Genomic DNA, 16,484 nt, shown 5'->3' with positions numbered 1-16,484 from the left:
TCTGAAAAATGTGATACACATCCAAAAAGGCTATATATTCTTATTTTTGTAATTAAGTTGTTTTATGGGTCTATACTATGAAATATGTAATCATTCATTCAAATCTGCCTGCACTTAGGAGATAATCCACATTGAAAATCCAGTAGATTTTATTGTATTTGAGCACCATTTACAGAGTTATTTCCCTTAATTTTGAAATCTTCAGTGCATTCTATATTATTTTTATCTGGTAAGAGCACTGATTATATGAAAAACCAAATATTAATTACTGTTTACAATGACATTTCAGACAAAATATCAAAAATAAAAATATGTAGGCTTTTTACCCATGAATCACATTTTGCATGATCCTTCGCTGGAGTGCTACTTAAAAGTGAAAACTTAAAATCAGAATCAGACATAAAACCAACTTTCATAGGGTGGATAACTTGTCAAACTGATCACATGTACCTTGTATGTAAAATACATCTATTCATGATAACTGTATAATGTTTTTTTTTTTTTTGTTATTTCGTGTTCTTTGCTGTGTGTATCTGTTGTTATCTCTGGATTATATTATTTTGATTACTGTTTTAATCCTGGTTCCCTTCATTTCGCTTTAAAAGGAAGCAGTGGTATATGTTTTAATGCTATATGTTTCATGCATCAACTTGTAATCAAATTTGCTTCTGTTTTTCAGACAAACATAAAACAGCATTATCAGACTTACTTCTTCATGAATTCTTTCAGAAAAAAAGAAGTAGAAGACAAAACTTTATGACTAATACTAGTTAAAAGACAAGATACTTCAGAAGTATGCTGCTAAAAGGTCATGGCCTTTCACACCTTATCCTGATCTTTACCAACTGTGTCTATAATACCATACAGGAGTTACCATTTTACAAGAAAATATTTCATAATTCATACCATCAACATTTCTACCACAGCATGTGGTTTCACACAGTTAATCTGATTCATGCATAACACTATAAAAATGAATCATACCCACAATGTTCTCCAACACAACACCTTGAGCATTCCCCCTTTTTTACCTGATATGACCTCCAACAGCTGGTGTTTTGCAAGGGACAGGAACAACTCACCATTCTTGGACCCAACTTCATGTAAAATCCAAAATGATATTTTTCTCAAATTCTTCCTCAAGTAAAATTTCAACCAATCATATTGCTTGATATAAAAGAAAACTGAAGGATTTGAAGAGATTCTCAATTTGAGGTTTTTTGGGTTTTTTTTATGAAACCAAATTCAGAACACTAGAAATTAATGCAAGATTTAAGAGGAGTTTGTGCACCACATTTCAATGTGCTCTTTTTAGATTTCTGACATGTACAAATGGTTTTATGTAGACGTATTTTATCCCTAGTTTGCTTCTTCAGAATCCCTATTTTTTTTTCTTTTTAGATGCAATGAAAGCGTTATATGTGTCAGTTACTGCAAAGATCAGAGGAAGAAAAATAAAATAATGTCTAAACATCACCTATTCCTAACACTCTCTTACTTGTTAAAATTTCTGGAATCATTAATTTAAATCTAACCTTTCATTATAAGCCTATTAATGCATGGCAGAGAAAACCTTTATAAAAACCAACAAAATCCGTCAAATTGGGAAGTTTTTTTTCCACAATGATTCATGGTAACTTTTAGTATTAATTATACATCAAAGGACTTTTCCTAGAATCTCTGAAACTCATGCAGAGACCTGTGACAGAATTTTTTTCTGCTAAAGACTTGACAAATCGTGATTAAAGTACAAACGTTTCAGAAATAAAAACCTGCTCGATGCCATGGAGTACGTCCATAACATCGCTGGCTGACTTGGAATAATACAACCAAGATTATCAAATTATCTAACTTTAAACCATTAAATCTGTTGCATAATATTTTACAGACACAAGTACATTAAATTTTTTTTACAGGATTATGCAAGCAGGGTGCTTAAGATCTTAGATCCCCTGAAGCATTCTACAAATTTAGGAATTTTCAATAAATGTATTTAATCAGAGTTAAGTATGTAACATGTACATTTACATTAATGGGCAATGCTTAATGTAAGATGTACATCATATGACTAACTTTTTAATGTTGAATTAAAGAATGTGAGAAAAATATTTGAAAATCTATTTACATATTTGAAAATAAGATATACTGGTACATGTTCTATCAACCAACTTACAAAATTTTATTTGGGCAAATTTCAGGATTTCAATTCAATTTTGTTGTTAGTTATTTTTGTAACTTGTAATTGGTCAAACATCTATTCCATAATAAAGGCTCCTTCACGGCAATTTATTTTCACATTTTTTCTTGCTCATGGAAAAAATCTTAAATAAATCACACACAAAATAAGTCAGGATTTTCCATACTTTTTTAAGTACCAGACTAAAGCACAGATGTAGAAGGCTGGGAATTTGGAGGCCTTGGCAGCCATCTTGGACTTTATCAGACTGGGTATGAGCTAGGCAAAAAGTAGGTAGTCAAAATACAAAAGTACAATGTACAAAGTCATATTTCAAAGAAAATCAAAGATAAGTTGATTTACAGACAGACTGGTGACAAAATAGAAATGAACCAGTTCCAGACTCACTTCAGTAGAGGTTACCATAGCACCTACCTTTCCCTCTGAAACTTTAATGAATGAACTATTTCTGGATGTTTCTGTCTGAAATTCCATAGATGGAGACTATCATCTGAACACACAGTAATCAAAGCACCCTGAAAAGAAACATCTTTAGTAATAAAATACCACATTTAAAACATGTGAAAAAATCTACTTTCAAGCAAAAATAGTGAAAAGCACTCAATTAACTTCATCATACATTACTACTGCTCATCATTTGAATTTTTATGCAGGTTTATTTTATAATGGTAGTTCACCACTTGGCAAATGATTCATGATGCCGACTGGCTCCAAAAACTTATATGGACAGAAGCATAACAGAGGTCCATTGAATTTTTTTTGAGTGACCAACCAATCTATACATGTATATTGCAATTTGACCCAAAGTAACATGAACTATTTACTATATTATACTCTTAATATATATTTTACTCTGGAACATTTGTTTGGAAGAAAACTGAAAACATTATGACATCACATTCTTAATTTGAAAGCGAGGCTGTCCATATAACTTACTACTGGATCATGTGACATATTATATCTAGGAAAGTAAACAAATAAAAATCTTAAAAGTATCATATTAACAATTGTCCTGTCGTTTTCTAAAAAAAATTTTTATTCAAATACTACATACCATAAACTGACATATACCCTAACCTTGTATTAAATTTCAGTTTTTATTTTGTGCTGTTTCATCAATGTAATTGTAAGCTAACTTGTCCCTATTTTAACAAAGAGAAAGGAAACACATGTATTGTTTTTAAATGTTTTAACCAATAGTCCCAGTAGTTTATGCACTGTATTGGTTTACAGTTCAATTGACTCCTAGTTTTATTGCATTCAACAGGGCCAAAAATTAGAAACTTTGCCTTACTCATGAAATGGGCAAAGTTTACCAAAACAGAACTACTCTGATTTATTTTTTTATCTTTTCCTTACGATATGTTGAACAGAAAATATATCAAAAATTGGGTAGTTAAGCCAGGGAGATTTGTTTGACAATGATATGCCTGTCATAAAATTTCCTTGCTGTGTAGTGCTTATTTCGACACCTGATTAATATGTATAAAAAGGTAATCCAGGCTTCATATGACTTGTGGTTTAATATGCACAACATACCTCATTTCCAAGAAAGACAATCTGTGTGACAGCTACTTCATTGTCATGGCAACAGCTAATATCAACCCCAGGTCTACCCAATCTTAGTTATAGTTAAGGAAATTTACAATATATAATCTGAACAATTCAAAATACAAGCATACAGTATATTAATATGTTAATCATCTGTAGATCCAAAAACTCAAAAGTGTAAAACTACTTTTACCTACGAAGATAACTTTATGATTTGATTAAGTTCAAATGATGCATTGCCTTATTATACAAAAAACGTATATCCATGTTTTTAATGGAATTATAAACATTTTGATAGCAATCTAAAAATAAGAAAGAGAAACTGTTAATGTTGATTCTAAAGAAGTTATACTTCACAGTACTAAGTTGCTAACAACCATAGCAGTCTACTTTCTTTTCAGATGAACCTTCTGATCAGCCAATCAGAATTCATCTGTCATGATTCCGAAAACAATTTACCTGAGGATTCTGAAAAGGTCATCTGAGCAGAAAGTAGAGTGTTGTCAGATCCTACAATGTACATGCAGTGACTGAATGGAACAATTGATAGGTCTAATTTTAATCAGATTAAATTGGTAAACATTGTGTGAAAAACTTCCAGCTGATAACCAATGATAATATGATTTAATTTAGAGTACAATATGAATGTGAAAACAGAAATCTTTGTTGCTTATAAGACCATAGTCTACCATCCTTAAAATCTTATATGTCCTATGATTTAGAGAAGCAGGAGAAGTAGACACATTTCAGTCTTGACACACAGTCAAAAAGCAATTGCTGAAATTAAAGGTAGCCCTGTCCACATATCAAATGTTGAAAATGTAATAAAAAATACTTCGACTACTGGTACATATACTCTATCTTCATATCAACCAGGAACCAGGTGACTTATTTATGTCAATGACCTAAAATAGCATACTTTTATCTTCCCCTGATACTTGAAATACCAAAAATGACTTATATCTAGAGTAAAAGTGCATCCAATTCTCGGTAGAGTAAATACATTTTACTGCATCATGAACAAACCCGATAAACTTTCTCCCATTTTTTCACCTATTTATCTAATTACAGAAGCAGAGCTGACAACCCATTTGTCTCAGCCTGGTTTAGAATTTCTCCATTTTAGGGATCACAATTTAGCGCATGGATCAACTTGCAGTGTCTATCAGTATGAGAGAATTTTCAGCCTTAGAACAGTGTTGATGATACATCACAAGGGACTTGATAATTGCTGACTTAAAATGCCGTTCTGGTACAAATCCAATATAATTTTCACAATCACTACCACATCTCGCATTGTTTCTGCCTACAAATTGCATAAGTATTGTTATATTTCATATTGGATCAATGAGAAACGATTTATCTTAATCATTAATTCATTAATTCAACCAAAACTATCAATGACAAGAAAAAATTTAATTCATTTTTTTTATCAATGTTTTTTTATTTTTTATATAGCTCCCTGTATAATGGAATTAACAATTAATATTTGAAATATGAGAAAAATGTGATGTCACTTAAAACTGCCAACATATATAATAAAGACCTTTGGTCTGACTGCCACAAATGAACCAATATCAGCCTTACTGCAACAATTGTGTATAATCATCCTTACATAGTGCTTCAAATGTCAGGACCTTCAGATTCAGAAGCAGAACCGCCGAAATTTCATTAACCTACAAACTTTGTAGGCCTGGACCTAATATGTTTTACTATTGCTGTTATTGAGGACTCATCACATTATTCTTGTTGACTTTTCATTTTGGATGCAAAAACAAATCAAGAACCTTTCAGTCTTCAAAAAAAAATCTGAACCCCTGAATGTATTCAGACATCATCAATGTTACAAATGAACAAAGACTGGCTGGGGTAAATATAGGTTTAGAACTTCACAGCAATATCAGTGTTACTAAACTGCATCAACCCTGATCTCTACCAATTAGTGCAGACATAGTAGTGGTACAAAATGTGCACTGACCCTAACTGCTACAGATGCTCAGTATGTAATCTAAAGTACTACAGATCATCAGTGCTGCAAACATATAGTGTATTACTGACCCTTAGTGTTTTAAATGTATACCGACCAAAAGTACAACAAATCTATACTGAGTCCCAGTGCTATATGTACACAATCCTACACATGTAAAGTTTGTCAGCACAGCATCAGTGTTACAAATGTACATGTATACACACCATCAGATATTGCTTACATTGTACATGTACATTTGTATGTATACAAACCATCAGTACTACAACTTTATAAAACAAAACAAAAGTGATACAATACAAATGTTCAGACTTTCAGTGGGTTTGCTACATTTTTTTGTGAAATATTACAATAAAATACCTAAATGTAATGTATAAATCAAAGTGCTGTTAGCACTGGAGGTTCTTGATTCTTGTGAAATTGTAGCATGAACAAAATTTCAAAGATTACTTGATGTAAAATAAACTGTGGTCATACATGTGCATTTTACATATTATAAGAACTGCTTTTTTCACCTGATATTTATGAACTGAATGTCAATCCATACTACAGATCCAACCTCACACCCATTTACAAACTTGGTTCCATTCCAACTTTTTCCACAAATTTTTAAACCTCTCAAAAATTTAATGTACACTTACATTTAAAAACTATATTAACAGAGTAATTATCATTCACTTTACTTATACCCAAAAAAAAATTTTAGACTTAGAAAATAATTCCCTTGATAACCAGAAGCTTTTATCACCATCAATTTTCCCACCAATTTTACTTGGATAAAATCATTGCTCTTCACCTCCTGTATATATTAATGATAGGATGGACAATTTGACTGATAAGTGTGTTTAGTGGAACAATCTTCACACATTTCACACTTCTAGGCAAATTACTGCAAGAATTAAATTCCCTGAATGCAAATTTATTACCATATATCTTTCAAGGCCCAAAAGGAGTCCCTCAAATCTTCAGTTGATATGAAGACTAGTTCTTCATTTTATTTGCAGAAATAATAGAATATTATTGAGCTGAATATATATATTTACTTGTTATAAAAAAGGTATTGAATGATATAAAAGGATTTACATTTGGACTATATTTTTTTGTAGTGTTCGGAAATAATAGGGAAGTTCCAGCAATGGACTGGCAACATGCAATGTAAGGTATTTTGATCCAGAAGGATAAAAAACCCAAAAAAATCAATGTATACTTTTGAAGTTGTGTGACAATCTTGCAATACAAGTGACTTTAATGCTATGGATACAACCTTATATATTTAATGAGAATGGACATAAAACTCAAGTGAGTACTGTATGGCAATTATTTAAGTAGGGGAAAAATCTAGCAATTTTGAGGCAAAAAGTCACATAGACAAAACATATGACATTTCTAATTGTAGGATACTGAGGTGGTGCATTAAGTACTTACATTTTGTAGATAAGCCGAAAGTAAATATTTTGTGGAATCTGTATGGACATTTTCAAACAGACTGCAAAAGTTATCTGCCAGAAGTGTTCATAAGAATATGTGTACGTACACACATGTACCATAGCTCATCAAACATGAATTTAAAAAAATAATATCATAAAAGGACCGGGCAGTATAAACATGTATGGAAATGGCAACATAGCAACATAAACATGTACATTCTGCACAACCTACATGTAAGAAACTGACAAGTTTTGTACAATTTGTATACCTTGCACAAAACTAAGGAGCACTCAAGTATAGATTTTTTGTTCATTAATTATATTATTAGAGATAGACCTAGGGTAAGGGACAAACTCTTACAAATCTTTGGAATGTTTGTATTCAACATTTTACGTCAATCAAATGAAAGTTTGATAGGCTTTGGTGATACAAACATATCACTGATTTCAAGAGTTATGACCCTTACCCTAGATCTACAAATGTACCTCATAAGTTAAGAAACTAAAGACACACTTCAAGTACTTACAAAATGACTACTTTTCAAACACGAAATTACAGACGTGTCAATTACTTAGAAATTACATACAGTTACAGTAACAGATTCTGATTACCCCATTCCTGACACAAATGTACATGTACATGTACATTGTACTATAGTTAAACCAAATTCTGTCAGAAGTCATCAAAGCAGTCCTGTCAAGATTGTAACAGAAATTAAATCACATAAGATGGCCACATATATTTACATACAGATGATTCTTTACAGTATGGTGCCAATTCAAATTTCCTTAAAATGTATTGAGAAGACCATTATACAAATGAAATTTACCAAAGAGCACCCTACGTAATTGACTTAAATGAAAATGTCGGCCAGAAATCAATGGAGTGAGACTGTCAATTTTACCGATATTTGACAAGATAATGGAAAGTGGTGAGGCAGACCCCGGGCAAGCTACTACAGCACTTACACATAACTACAAGATCATAATGTAACTGTTAATTGCTTGGGCAAAAGGTACCAGAAAAGACTCTTGATGTAAAGGAATGTCTCGTGTATAATGGGTAGTCTGATTATGTTCTACTGATGTATATTTAAAGTACAAAGATAAAACAGGCTGAGATGACTCTGTTCGACCCATAATTGTAGATGTGACACTCACGGACATTTGGAGTCACCAAAATGAAAATAAAGCATAAAATAGCAAACATACAATTACATGTGCTCTGTTCTCCAGAATAACAAAATGCACAATTTCCTTTTTGCAGTGAACTTTTCATTTGACAAGCTGATTTCAGTTTTTGCATTCGAAAATAACAATATGTAACTTATCTACTGAAATTTACATGTACAGTGTACATTTTTGTCATAGCTTGAATCTTACTGGTCTGACAATGTTATTCTCTGCAAAATTAATTTTTTTCTGACAGTGATCACAGTACATACATGTATAAATGGTACATGTACATCCGAATCTGTAAATCATATATAAAAAGTCTTTAAAAGACTGTTTCCTTCACAGTTACAGAATAGTTTATTTCATATAAATTTATCACATACATGTACTAGTATTCTAATCTTTGACTGAAAAATGACTCTTAAACTCTCTATTTATAGACCTACAAATTGTCAGACCATTGTATATGAAATAAATACAGTTAGAGTCTAGCAATTGGAGTCAAACTTTATAGCAATTTATTCATGTCAATGTTTTTACTTTCAAATAGTAATCTTTTGCTTTCTTAGAGGCAATGTAGCAACATCTTCAGCCTAAGGAATATATTTATTTAAAATTACTCCCTCACTGTTGCTCATGTGACTTGTACACTAATTTTTTACAGAGTGGATACATCAAATAAGCTTAAATGACAGAGGTATTCAGTATGGTCATCATCACAATTTGATTGACCAATACTTATAAATGAGAAAACATACCTTAAGGAAGAATTCATGTCCTACCATACAGACAACCCGCCATACTTGACAATTACTAAATTTTACTCTCTTAAAATTTTGCCATTGACAGAGCCAGAATTGCCTACCCTTCAAGGCAACCTGACGTTACTACATTTTCTTCATACCTTTATATTGCTTACATGTGCTTAAGTTTTTTGTGTGTTGTCAAGTCTTTCTTATCTCCAGTTTTAATATATAATTTTAATTTATTCTGTTGTTGTGTACATTATGTATGTGGAGTGTCTACTATATGTTTCCTGTTTAAACTCCTTGGCCATCATTACTATGTCTGATATCTACATGTATATGTACCTTGGCCATCATTACTATGTCTTGGGATTCTGATATCTACCTGTATATGTATAAAATGTCCTTCTATATGATCCATGCTTTGGTATTTTTGTCAGATATTCCTGTTCTAAACTTTTTTTTTCATTAGTACTAAATATACTATATCATGATTTCATGTAAAAGATAAGACTGGTTCTCTATTTGTAGAAACATTGTACTTTAATTCTGTGTTTCAATTTTGAAAGTTTATCCACAAGTTTGTCAAGATTGTGTTATTTTTGTTCATGGATTTCAAATACATGAAAATAATATTAAGTTTCAAACTGAAATTTCATACTTAGTTAAGAATCAGCAGGTATGGTTTAGTAAACTCATGAAAGTTGGTAGCCTAAATACTGAAAAGTTCAATGTACTTATATTTACAATTCAACAATCAGACATTCCCTAGCACATAATCTTTGGTCCAACTAAAATAAAAACATCAGATAGATAGGGACTATCACAAACCACATTCATTTTACAACTGCCTTTTCACTAAAAATCCAATTTAATCAAATAATGACGCTTACTAGAATATTATGCAAATTCAAAATTGGTCCTCTTAAATTGCTAAGCCAGTATTGATGGTGCATGTATGAATCCACAAACGTCTGTTCTCAGCCTCTTTAATAAAGATCTATTAAGAAATAGCTACAGGGAGCATTCTCAAAGACATCCAATGACTCAGCTTATGAGGAAAGAAAAAGATCGATACAAACAGTGTGTATTTGACATTGGGGTCAGCTTGTAACCAACTCGTTCAATCATATCATTTCAATTAACTTTTACTTCAAATCACTTTACATTTGTTAGAGCAAGATAGATTCCACTAATGACCTTTATAAGTCTGGAAGAAAGTCAGAACAGGGTGCAAAAAAGTTATTTCAATGGGATAAGCACCAGATAATTTGTAATGTTCAAACCAGATTTTTACAATTAGGTCAACAAACAAAGTGGAAATTAGCAAAATTGGAAGTAAATAATCAGTAAAAAGAGGAATTATAATGGGAAAATCCAGATTTGAAACAGCTAAAAAGCAGAAAAAAATCTTGTCTAAATATTGCAATGAATAGACCCAATAGACAATGTCTATCATGTAAACCAAATACATACACAGGGATCCACAAATAACAGCAGTCCAGTAGTCCTGTGCCACCCTAATTTTGGAGAGGATTTGGTAGTCCTGTAGGCTATCTAAATTTTGCCTTATTTTTCATAAGATCTAAGACCAGAACTGTCACTACCATCTGAAGACTACCTGTTTTACCTCTGAAGTAGTTATGTTGACCACCAAACAAATATACACAGGCAAATATTTTTCACGTGAAATTCATGTTAATCGAGCTTCACATGAAATTGACATGATTTTCATGTGAAATTCACTAAACACGAATTTCATGTGAACATTTCATGTGAATTTCACGTTAAGGCTCCATTCACCCAAATTTCATGTGAACTCTGTCTCTTAGTTTATTTGCTCAATTTGTGTGAAAATCATGTGAAATTTGTGTGAAAATCATGTGAAATAATTTTGCCTGTGTATCAAACCATGATGTAGTATTCACAGTAACAATTTATACTTCTTTACTAAACTGACAATTCCTACAATTTGTTTTCATCTTTTTTCTTGTACTTAAGTTCTGCTCACATGTAAATGTATGAATAAGTTAAGACTGACTTTAGAAAAAAATCAAGATACAAATGTATATATACATGTACATGTGTGTCTATTTAGATATAAATTAGACTCAATTAAATTTGTACATGTGCTCAAATTATTTTACACAAAAAATGTAACTATAGTAACACACATGTACACATTAGTAAACCAACTGAGTGGAAAAAAATGTACCCTAACAACAGAATTCAGAGTCTGGCAACCTTATCAAAACATGAATTCATAATTTTCTCTCAAAACAGTTTTGCTATTTAACTAGTATTATTGAAAAGCCTGCATGATTCTTATCACAGCATTTGTTTGTTTTTTTTTTTAAAATAACATTTCTTCTGCAATTAACCATCACCTTACTACTATAAAATATACACAAAATAATATACATTGTTGTATACAAATGTACCTGAAGAGACTTATGAAGTAAAAGATTAACTATACACTCAAAAGATACCAAGGAACTTTTGAAAGTGACAAATCTATTTAATATAATATTGATTTCATTGATAAAACTTTCATTGATTGTAAGGCTTCCATTGAAAAGCTTAGTCTGTTTATTAAAAGATCAGGGAATTTTAACATTATTACTTTCATTTTTAATATCAGATTATCACACTAACTTCAAAAGGAAAACTGCAAAAAATATTGCAAATAGAACATTTTAACTTTAGTCCTCGAGAGAACCCAGTGGCCATAAAGCCAGAGGCTGGTAAAATGTTGATGGGCCTTGATCAACTGTAAAAATTCAGCATACAGGCCAGGAATATCTAAATATAAATATAATGCTTTTCGAAATATAGTTAGGGCATGTGGATCAAAAAGTTTATCCTACTTAAAGCTGAATAAAAACGAAAGTGCATAAGCTTGCATAAATATGATATACTTCAACAAAACCCTACAATACATGTACATGTATGTGGGAGAATTTAGTAAGTAATAATCAGTTCTGGAGGGCTCCAAATTTGTTAACCTTATTGACCACAAAATTTAACATTGTATTCTTCTATTGCTTTTTTTTTTTACTTTTTCGATACAGTAGAGTGCAAACATCAATTCTTTGAAATACTTCAAAATCTGAAAGCAAAACAAACAAAGGCTCCCAGGAGCCTGAATCACACATCTGGTTGAATTTTGCCTATCAAAGGCAATAAATTTAACAAGAAGTTGTCCAACAATTTTGACTCAAGAAGTCTTTGGTAGGGCTTATCATAAGGATCGTTTCAACAACTGAAAGTCTCTGTTACAGTTTTCAAAATATTGACTGAAAACTGTTTAAAAAAAGGGAGTCATTTTTAACCTTTCAAGGAGTCATCTGACAACTTTTATCCCTGAAGATTTTTGTACTCCTAATGATAAGGATCATTTCAGCTATGAAAGAATTTGGCTAAACCTAACTAATTTGGAGATACATGTATATGCGAAAAACTACTGTCTGACCCCTACACTGTATGTTCTATTTTTAGTAATGGCTGCCATGTTTTTTGACAGATCACAAATCCCCACATCAGTTCTATGCAGGATACACCAAGGAACATTTGTACCAAGTTTGGTTCCAACTGATCAAATAATGTTAGAGGAGAAGATTTTTGAAAGAAATACATTAAAAATAGCAAAAATCGTTGAAAAAGGGCAATATCTTCAACATGGCATAACGGATTAAAACCAAAATTTGACCAGAGATAGATATCATCATGCTGAACACTTTTATCCATTTCAGAATTTAGCTGAAACTAACAGTTTTGGAGATACTTGTGAAAAACTACTGTCTGACCACTATGTTCTATTTTTAGTAATGGTGGCCATGTTTTTCGATGAATCAAAAATAGATATTGAATATCAGAGTTAATTCAAATAATCTCGTAACTGAAAAGTTATTTAAGATTACCTCTTCTACCCTACAGAGTTAGGGCTAATATATAATATTTGAAGAGTAATCAAGGGAACCAAGATTCTAGCTGAAATAAAAAAAACTGTTTTCCAGGGACAAAAAAAAAACCAGACCTGAAAAATAGACAAACGCAACAAAGAACATAAAGTAACTAAAATTATACATACAAAGTAACAAGAGCAAATGAGCAACTAGGACTCCAATAAAAACTGGGAGCATGGACCAGATGCACCAGTAGGTTAAGTGTCCTCTGCTTTTCGAGAAACACCTGCTGAGTTGCTCATAAAAAGTCTGGGGTAGAATGCCAAGGGAATGACAAATTTTCTTATAAAATGCACATAATTGAAATAGCTTAAAGTTACCAAACTTGTTAACAGTTACATGTACCATTTTGAATTCAATAACATTAACATATTAGAAGTTTTCCAGAACTGAAATCAGCTACCTTGTGTACATCACACATTGTACATGTACATGTAATTTAATGATATTTGATTCATAAACACAAATATTTTGATTTGTGTATGTGTAATAGGCTACATAAATATGCATGTACATGCAGTAATCAAATAACTCATACATGAATATTCGTAAATTAAGCATCTACATGTACATGTAGTATACATTGATTATTGAACATTGAAAGTATAAAACAAATAAAATAATAATGAATCATTATGACCAATGTGATAATAGCACTGATATGTGAATATAAAACAATTAATGTGACTCTTAATAGTTACAAAAAAAATAACCTAGTTTGAGGAACTGAATGATTGAATATCACAGAACACATGCATATGTACTGTGTGTAAAGGTACATGTACATGGATATGTATATGTAACTATACATGTACATGTACAAACAGGATTATTTTCTTGCTTTATGTAATAATAAGTACACGTATACATGAACATGTACAAAATGTATGTACAGGGACAAAAATTAGCAGTGGCCAATGGCTACTTGACTTTGAGCTGGGTTACCAAACTTTTGGGTAAAATCTAATTGATCATATTGAATAAAAGTATGGTCTGAGCTTGTATTTTCTAACTTTTACCCTTATTGTATACTTAAGCATATTCAATAGTAAATATATACTTGTATGTACAAGTTATTTATCTACCAACATTTCCTTATGTAAGGTCAGTTACATCACAGAGATTAAACTACCCAATGTTCATGTACATTTATATGTACAAGTATCAAGAATTACATGAATATCTACATGTACATGTACAAATTACAATGTAGTTTTTATTGTGTTCTAATAGAGAATACTGATCTAGTGATGAAGGAAACTAAAACATTCCAAATTTTGAGGCAAATGGCAATTTACAAATGTATAACTTTTGTACAATTAATGTGTTGTACTGTACACTTGTATGTTTACAGTAATCTACATGTAACTTGAAAAGTATTGTATCAACCAAAGCACGGTGTTAAAAGTTTGAAAAAATAAAATTGTATTACCATGCATGTTCAATGTACATTTTGTATACAAATACATGTACACAAAAATTTTAAAATGCATATCCAAAATGCAAAGAAGTTGGTATGACAAAACTTTCCAGTTTTGGAAAGATGTAAAAACAATAAGCAGGCAGGTGCAACTTTTACAGTTATATTTTGTAAAAATACTTACATGTACATGTACATCATAGTTCAAAATTGCTACAGTATCTAAAATGCTTGTCATAGTTTAAATGTGCAGATAAATGTACATGCAAGATTTTTACATGCACATGTACATAAATTGTAGCAAATGTTGTTTGGAAGTTGACAAATTGTAACCTGTCTCAATTCCAATATGGGGATTGGTACTATTAAGCTTTGGCATATGTATAGATTGTACATGTTCATTTTTGTACACTGCATCTACAATGTACATGTACATACATTGTATTATCATAAAATTTCAGCAGATAATGAGTTTCTCATACTGTGCTTGTACCATGTACCAGGGAATTACATTAAAGGTTGTCCAATTGCCTTGGACAAGTGAAACTACCAATTAGACAAGTAAAAATTATACCATACTTGCCCGTAAGACAACTAAATTGTTCTCATTTTTTTAACATACATTTACTAAAGGACAACCTAGATTTCAATCCAGGCAAGTACATTTGTACATTGTAGAATTTTCCTTATAAGGTTCATAAAATAATAACATCATATCCTGTGTACATGTACTCTAGACCTGTGCAGGTAAAATCTTAATTACAAAATTTGTAAACATGTTAACAGCATACATGTTTATGTTGTAGAACTTAGGAGAAAGCCTTCCTTTGCTGATACATGTAATATTGCATGTAGTTTCATTTACATGTACACTGCACACCAAAAAAAACAAGACAAGTGTCAAGATTCTGACTGTCTTATATTAATTCATCAGGTTTTATATTGTTCATTATATAACTACTTCCTACATGTATGATTCATCAAGCACAGTACACAATGCTTACATGTTTGTGTACAATATGTACATAATCTAAGTTTCTTACTTTGGCATGCAAACTTGCGACAACATACATTTACAAAAAAAGCATTGAGCCTCTATGTTATGTATTGATTAGTAACCTACTACATGTACAACAGATTTGAAACCATACTCCCAGAACAGTGCCACTTACCTGTCATGTCAAATAGTTTAACTCAATAAAACCTAGATACACTTAACTTGCATCCTAGTATTCCACAATGATAATTTCACAAATTATTCATAAAATCATAGAGCCGTTAGAGGATACAATCTCAGCCAACCGGTTTTTGTACCAATCGCAAGAAGATGCTGAACAGGATCAAATGCCACTGCTGTAGGTTGGTAAGGAAATCCATGTCGAACAGTCTGCAAAGCAAAAAAGAAAGTAAATGAGTTGGCAAAAATGTATAAACCGAAACACAATCAACGAGTTTAGCTGAATAAGATGCAAAATATGATGCAGATTGACTTACATTGCACACTTGAAAATGGTCAGTTCTCAGTGTCTCCTCAATCTCACTCTCTGATTTCTGCTGAGCGCCGACAGAAAAGCGAATGCCGTCGAACACCCCCTTTATGTTAAATTTCTTCTTGTTCATCTTAGCCATTTCAAGAAGATTTTATCCCAATAAAGCGACCCGTTGACACGTTCTTCCATCTTGCCTGAATATTATTACTTGACAGACAGGAACCCGGATGATTATCGAGTTATGCTCTAATTATTGGATTCAGTAAATACAAAATAATCAATAACATACAAAACGAATTTAAGTTATTATCAAAATAGAGTCAAATCATATAAAAAAGTAATCTTTTTTATCTAAAAATATATTTTTTATATAAGAATTTAAATCAAAGTACATAAAATTTCCAATCGGATGACGATTATGCAAAACATGTATAACTTTTCGTTTTATAAGTTTAAATTGGTATTTTTGCAAAAAACAAGATGTCAGCCTCCATGAGCATAAAGTAAACAAATAATTTGATTGCG

The 16,484-nt window shown here is 31.4% G+C and overlaps 1 protein-coding gene across 14 annotated transcripts in view; it reads right to left on the bottom strand.

Moving 5' to 3' along the window:
• The window catches only part of LOC148614157 (syntaxin-binding protein 5-like), an 88,728-nt gene extending 72,552 nt beyond the window's left edge, over nucleotides 1–16,176 (bottom strand). For all 14 annotated transcript variants that reach the window (XM_088588023.1, XM_088588027.1, XM_088588029.1 and 11 more), the window contains exons 1-4: nucleotides 15,964–16,176; nucleotides 15,759–15,856; nucleotides 3,737–3,818; nucleotides 2,612–2,712 (exon numbers count right to left, since the gene is read on the bottom strand). In XM_088588023.1, the coding sequence (XP_088444149.1) occupies nucleotides 2,612–2,712; nucleotides 3,737–3,818; nucleotides 15,759–15,856; nucleotides 15,964–16,098 (416 nt within the window). In that variant the 5' untranslated portion in view covers nucleotides 16,099–16,176. The remainder of the gene's footprint in view (nucleotides 1–2,611; nucleotides 2,713–3,736; nucleotides 3,819–15,758; nucleotides 15,857–15,963) is intronic.
• Between the last annotated feature and the right edge of the window lie 308 nt (nucleotides 16,177–16,484).

This window comes from Perna viridis, chromosome 6 (genome assembly GCF_037379345.1).
Source record: "Perna viridis isolate PV_CMFRI_1.1 ecotype Kerala chromosome 6, ASM3737934v1, whole genome shotgun sequence".
In the NCBI taxonomy this organism is placed as follows: domain Eukaryota; kingdom Metazoa; phylum Mollusca; class Bivalvia; order Mytilida; family Mytilidae; genus Perna; species Perna viridis.
The sequence above is the reverse complement of the archived record's forward strand: the minus strand, read 5'-3'. Positions and strand labels throughout refer to the sequence as shown.